The 6,905-nt window shown below is 45.4% G+C and overlaps 1 protein-coding gene across 1 annotated transcript in view; it reads left to right on the top strand.

The window, feature by feature from the left end:
- The first annotated feature begins 668 nt into the window (after nt 1–668).
- RAB40C (RAB40C, member RAS oncogene family) overlaps nt 669–6,905 on the top strand; it is a 41,557-nt gene continuing 35,320 nt past the window's right edge. Inside the window, exons 1-2 of the mRNA XM_026704175.2 lie at nt 669–803; nt 4,034–4,399. Coding sequence (XP_026559960.1) covers nt 4,246–4,399 — 154 coding nt within the window. The 5' untranslated portion in view covers nt 669–803; nt 4,034–4,245. The remainder of the gene's footprint in view (nt 804–4,033; nt 4,400–6,905) is intronic.

Here is a 6,905-nt window from a genome sequence, read left to right as displayed (position 1 = left end):
ATAATATAAATAACTAAATTTACAAATATAACAATTTATGCAGGAAAGTGATCCCCGAATGCCTAAAGGATCAGTCGAGACTCTTCTTGCAATCGAAGCAGAATTTATGTACTTCTCGTTAAGCTTTTCACGCTGTGCCTCTTTTCGTGTACTTTATTGTTGCTCTTGTTGAAAGGTGGGGAGGAAAGTGGTATTTTCATTTAATTCTCATTCTTGTTTATATAAAATCTCCTAGGGTTCCCTAAGGTATTAAATTCTATTGCACCCCAAACCTCTTTCTGCCTCTTACAGATCTCCGACCGTCCTCTATCCTAAAACCCTTTTTTCTCTGCAATTAACCTAGCCTTAAATGCCAAACAAACGAGCAAGCATCTCTAACCAGTCCCACGCCCACATGCCTTTACTACCACTCCCAGCCTTCCCCGCGGTCACTCGACCGTGGCCGCGGACGAAGGCAGCCGGCGCGAGGCATGCCGGAACCTGTGGTTCCCTCCCTTTCTTTATGTAAAGGTCTGGGCAAGAAGAGAAGGAAGCGTCCCGAGAGCCTTTTCTCCGCCCCTCCCTCCTGATAGGCCGCGTCACCTGGACGAGGCGGGCGGAACGGGAGGACGGCGGCCAACGGGAGAGGCGGTGGGAGGATTGACGCGGCGGGGAGCCAGTAGCCGGGCGGCGGCGCTGTCGCTGGGCGAGCGGGAGGCCTGGGTGGTTGGCAGCCCAGCGCAGTTTCCCGAGGAGACGCGGCGCTGATGGGGCGGCGGAGACCCGGACGGACGGCCTGGGCGGCCTGAGAGCGAGCGAGAGAGGTGAGTCTCCCCGTGGGTGGCCGTCGCGGCTCTTTCCGAAGTCAGTCCTCGGGTGGGGGGAGGGGAGGGTCCCTGCGACCCCCCCACCCTCCTTACAAACCCTGCTGCCCCCCTTGACACGTGTCGGGGCGACTTCACACGTGCGGATCTTACACGCAGGGCGCGATTTAGCCTCTTGCCTCCCTGGAAGGGGCTGGACCGTGGGAACTGCCTCTTACCCGTGTTTAGGCTTGACCCTCCTGCCTCCCCAAGCCGCCGCCTCCTCATTATATGCTACCATTTATTATCATCATCATCATCATTATTATTTTCTTTTATTCATTAAACATGAAACTCAAGTCAACTGAACATTGCAAAATGTATCACAAATATCACTGGCTGGCATTGATGGTTGATAGGGGTTGCTGCCAGCATCCTAGGTATCGGCCAAGTATCTTAAAATGTACTATTATTACTACTACTACTACTATTATTATTATTATTATTATTATTATTATTATTATTATTATTATTATTATTTACTTTATTCATTAAACATGAAACTCAGTAAGCTGAACATTCGAAAATGCATCACAAATACCATTGACTGGTGCTAATGGTTGATACAGGTTGCTGCCAATGTCCTAGCTATCAACCAAGTACATTACTACTACTACTACTACTACTACTACTACTACGAACTGTCTCATACCCGTGTTTAGGCTTCCCATCTCCACCTCCTTATCCATTTTATTATTGTTATTAATTATTAGTGGGAACTGTCTCATACCCCTGTCTCCCCAAGTCTCCACCTCCTTATATATTTATTATTATTATTATTATTATTATTATTACCATCATCATTATTAGCATCATTATTATCATTTCTATCCCACCCTTACTCTGGAAGCTGAGGACAGTGTCTGGGGAGGTGAGGTCTCCCCATATTCTCCCACTACAACACCCTTGTAAGGTAGGCTTATCTGAAGGAGAGACAGCCCAAATCCACCCACTCCAGGGTCCGTGTCTGAAAGGGAGAAAGTCTTGAGTCTCTCGTGCCTTGCCCGTCCTGCTGCCCTCATCCTGGTTCCCTCCATCCACCCAGATCCAAGCCGTCCATTAGATGGTCTGCTTTTATGGTGCAGTTAAAAGTTGTATAAGCAAAGGGATTCAGAGGACAGAGATCAGAGACATTTAGGGGAGTCTGAAAGAAGCCAGAATTGACTATGGGATGGGGAGCTGTTGTGGGTGTGTGTGTGTGTGTGTGTGTGTGTGTGTGTGTGTGTGTGTGTGCATTGTTCAGAGGGGCACGTCCCAGACCGATGTTTGTTTGCATCTCAACGGAGTCCCAAAGGTGCTTTTTTTCCAAAAGACAACTGGACTTCCTTGTTTTTTTTTCCTCAAAAATGTTTTGCTTCTCATCCAACAAGCTTCTTCAGTTCAAGAAGAAAAAAAAACAAAGTCCAGTTGTCTTTTGGAAAAAAAGCACCTTTGGGACAAGCGTAACCTGGCTGATGGAGAATCTCCATAGACATCTCAACGGAGTCTATCTGAACAGTCCAAAACCAACCTGGGCATGAGGGGGGTGGGTGGAATTTGATCTAGCATTGTCTCGTGTCGGAGCTGGTCTGGCTAGGAAACTGCTTCCTGCAGCTTTGTTTTCGCGTTTGCTCCCGATAGAAATAAAAATGAACAGACCGATGGGTTTGACAGTACCCGCAGTCTTGTGTATTTGTCAAAAGGCAATGCTTTCGTTGTCCTCCAGCCCCCCAAGTCCAACTGGCTTGTCTTGGAAAAAGATGCCACCAGATGATCAAAGAATGTCAAGTAATAGAAGGGCTGTAAATAACCCATCATCTAGTTTTGATTTTTCTTTTTCTTTGCCAGTCCGTTTGTTTGCATCTAGACTTCTGTAAATGCAAAGGAATGTGATTTTTTTTTTCTTGGTAGAATTTCCTTTCTACAGACCCTAAATCATCCTGGGTTGGCTTTCTTAGAGCTGTTTGTGCTGTACACAACTGAATCTTTTGTCAGCTGTCACTGTTAACACAAGGTTTAATTTCTGTTCTCTTAATCTTGACCTTTTTTGTAAAAAACAAAACAAAAACCCAACCCTAATGGAATTGAAGGAAGAAGCCACACGTTTCTTCTCCGTAGGTGGATAACGTGAATAAATAGTTAACTAACTTGAAGATACTATCTCTTGTATGACTCCCTTAGGCTCTCTTCATTGCCACATTTATTTTTCTCCTTTCTCCATTCTCGTCTAATGTCTAATATCCTGGTTTCCTTCGCTGTCACACTCTTCTCCTTATTCTCTTTCCAGTCACTATGGTTTTACACCTTTGTGTTCATACCTCATCTTTATTCTTGTCCCTTTCTGGACTTCTCCCGCATGGGGGTTCACAGCCTTCTGTTCCTTGTTAATTAATCTTCAGCCACCCCCTCTTTCTGTAATTGCAATGGTTGACATGATTTATTAGCTCACAATTCTGGAGGAAGCACACCCTGAATGAAAAACAATTTGCTCCTTTTTTGATTACAATTTCACTCTCATTTACAAACACAAAAGAAAGAGAGAGTGAATATAGTTTATCATATGGTTCCTCCTTGAATATCCATTTGTTTGGGAAAAACCTGATCCAGTTAGCCTTGGAAAAGATTAGGAAGGGCAGGAAATAATAATATCCCTTGCAGAAAAAGTAGGTAGAGAAAGGGAATGACCGGCACTGTAAAATATCAATATTGCAGGACACAGTATTAATTGTAATTACACTTTATTGATCTGGAAAGTCAAATGAAACACAAAAACACACACAGATTTCTCTTACAGGGCTGTCAAAAGGTGTTGGGTGTGTGAATGGGAGAAAGGAAGGGCAGGGACAAGAAGTCTAAAATCTCTTGTGTGTTTTTGTGTCTACATAAATTGTGGTTACCCTTCTCTTAAAGTATCCAGGCTCCTAGATTGATGTACTGATCTAGGAGCAGTCTCTTCCTTCCCAATAGGCTAGCTATATGTATATCACAAAGTTCCTTTTTTTTTATTAGAAGTCCCTGAAGTGACAATCAATGGCTCTTCTCCCCCTATTTGATGTATAGATCTGGAAGAGTTACCCATCTGGTTATTGTTACGGTAATATCCTTCTTGGTAGCTTAGAGACTTTTTAAAAGCCTGCTTGTGTTTTGCAACTCTTAAACTAAGTAGGTCATCTTCTTCCCCTTCTCTCTCTCTCCCCCACCCACTCCTCCAGAATCCTGACATCTTTTGACAGCAGCCCTTCATTCGACAAAGGAATGACGAGACTCTTGTGAGAAGAACAATTCTTTTGAGGGGAAGGAATTTGGGGGAAGCGGAATCGCACGAATTCTCGCAAGATTACCACCGCTGCAAGCTTGGCGTTTCCTCCCCGGCATCTTTTCAGTCTGGCTGGGTGTCTAGCATGCGAATTGTCGGCCTTCACTAATGAGAGGGAGAATGGGAACCCAGGGCAGCCCTGTCAAAAGCTACGATTACCTGCTGAAATTCCTCTTGGTCGGGGACAGCGACGTGGGCAAAGGAGAAATCCTTGAGAGTCTTCAAGACGGGGCTTCGGAATCGCCCTATGCCTACAGCAACGGTAAGCGCATCGCGCGTACAGTTCAGAAGTTGCGCAAAGCACGTCGTGGCTGGGTTAGCTCAATTGTATCGCGTTCCAGAGTCGGGGTTGCAAAGAGCGTTGCGCTAAATCCGGCGTCCTTCTGCACCAATAAACCCCTTTCCCCCCCCCCCTTCTTTTAAATGAAAAGCTGGAGAGATCGTTAACAGTTGTGCCAGAAGACTGTAATTAAGAGCCAAGGCTCAGCATCACACTTTCCCTTGTGTCTTTTCACGGTAGTTAAAATGTAATGCTGTCTAGCTGGGCTGTGTCGCGTTGTGTCTTTGCAAGCTGCCGTCGCGCTGGCCGTTTAAAATTCTGTGCAACCACCGGAAAGCAACCTTGATGGGGAAAACGCCAGTTCTTTACACCAGCTTTGGGATTGAATGCTTGGCACCTAACGCTCTGCCTACACCGATGGCGAAGTTAAGAGAGGCTCAAGAGAATACGAGAGAAACAGATCGTTTTGTTTATGACTATCGGAGTACAGGTACGGCCCTCGACTTGCAACAGTTCGTTTAGTGACCGTTCAAAGTTACGACGGCACTGGGGAAAAGTGGCCACCCGTTGCAACATCCCCATGGCCAGGTGATCAAAATTCAGGTGCTTGGCAGCTAGTTCATATTTGTGACGGTTGCAGTGGCCTGGGACCCTGTGGTCAGCTTTTGTGAACAGCATTGAAAAAAAGCGACTTAGGACCACGTTTTACACTTACGACCATTGTGGCATCCCCCACGGTCATGTGATCAAAATTCAGATGCTTTGGCAACTGACTCGTACTTGTGACGGTTGCAATATCCGGGGGGGTTCTGCAATTACCTTCTGACAAGCAGTGGGGAAGCCAGATTCATTTAACAACCATGTCACTAGTTTAACTGCAGTGATTCACTTAATAACTGTGGCAAGAAAGGTCATCAAATGGGGCAAAATTCACTTAACGAATGTCTCACTGAAATTTTGGGCTCAGTTATAGCAATGGCACTTAAACTTATATACCGCTTTACAGCTCCCTCTAAGCGGTTTACAGAGTCAGCCTCTTTGCCCCCAACAATCTGGCTTCTCATTTTACCTACCTCGGAAGGACGGAAGGTTGAGTCAGCCTTGATCCTGGCGGGATTTGAACTGCCAAATTGCAGGCAACTGGCAGGCAGCAGAAGTAGCCTGCTGCCTTCTAATCACTGTGCACCATGGAATGAATGGAGGGAGGGAAGGAAAGAGAGGGAAGGGAGGAAGGAAGGAAGGAGAAAAGGAAGAGCAAGAGCACTTAGACTTATATATTGCTTCACAGTGCTTTTATGGCCCTCTCGAAGCGGTTTAGAGAGTCAGCCTCTTGCCCCCAGCAATCTGGGTCCTCATTTTACCTACCTCGGAAGGAGGGAAGGCTGAGTCAACCTTGAGCCTGGTGAGAGTCGAACTGCCAAATTGCACTCAGCCAGCAGTCAGCAGAAGTAGCCTGCAGTACTGCCCTCTAAGCACTGTGCACCATGGAATGAAGGAAGGGAGGGAAGGAAGGAAGGAAGGAGAAAAGAGAAAGCAATAGCGGTAGCCCTTAGGCTTACACATCACTTCACAGTGCTTTCCAGCCCTCTCTTAAGTGGTTTACAGAGTCAGCCTCTTGCCCCAAACAATCTGCGTCCTTATTTTACCCACCCTGGAAGGATGGAAGGCCGAGCCAACCTGGAGCCTGGTGGTATTCGATCTGCCAAATTGTAGGCATCCAGCAGGCAGCAGAAGTAGCCTGCAACACTGCACTCTAACCACTGCAATTATTATTATTATTATTACAGTTATTACAATTATGGTTGTAAGTTGAGGACTACTTGTATCAAGAGCTGATTCTCTTATTCTTCACTTAGCCTACCAACAAGTTTCTCTTCCTTTCTTCGCTCCCAGCTAGGCAGCAAAAACACCTCATTCTTGACATCCATTTGGCTCTGAAAATTTGCATTGCGTACAGTGAGTCATGTTGGGATGAAGGAATGCTTCAATAAGTTTTGAACGCAAAAGTGTTTTATCGCGTTTATATATTTGGTTAGCCTGCTCCAGATTTGGCTGAGCCTCAGGCAGCCAGAAATTTCCATGGAATTTAGATTCTCTAGGGAAACAAAAGCCTGGCTTATAAAAATGAAAATGCAGAAACGGCGTGACTTTTCATACTTGTCCATTTGTTTCTCTTAGTGGCAAAATAATAATAATAATAATAATCAAACGTGACTTAACACGTTTTGTTTTAAAAGGCACAACCTTTCCTTGCTGCCGCTCATTTCACTAGCATAGAATACCTGTCAGTAGCTTCAATCACATTGGATGTACTTTGCCCCTTAGGTTTGGTGACGCTATATGCCTCCGCGTGGTTTAATTGAGAATAAAGTTTTTTTCTTCTGTCTGCGTTGGAGTTTCTAAGGGCAGGTTGTTAATCCCTATGGGAAATCAAACGGCCTGGTTTGGGTACAGTCGCTCGTGACGAGAGTTAAGCCTTAAAGTTAAA

This window comes from Pseudonaja textilis, chromosome 14 (assembly GCF_049901715.1).
Source record: "Pseudonaja textilis isolate UNSWEBS1 chromosome 14, rPseTex1.2, whole genome shotgun sequence".
NCBI lineage: Eukaryota > Metazoa > Chordata > Lepidosauria > Squamata > Elapidae > Pseudonaja > Pseudonaja textilis.
The sequence above is the reverse complement of the archived record's forward strand: the minus strand, read 5'-3'. Positions and strand labels throughout refer to the sequence as shown.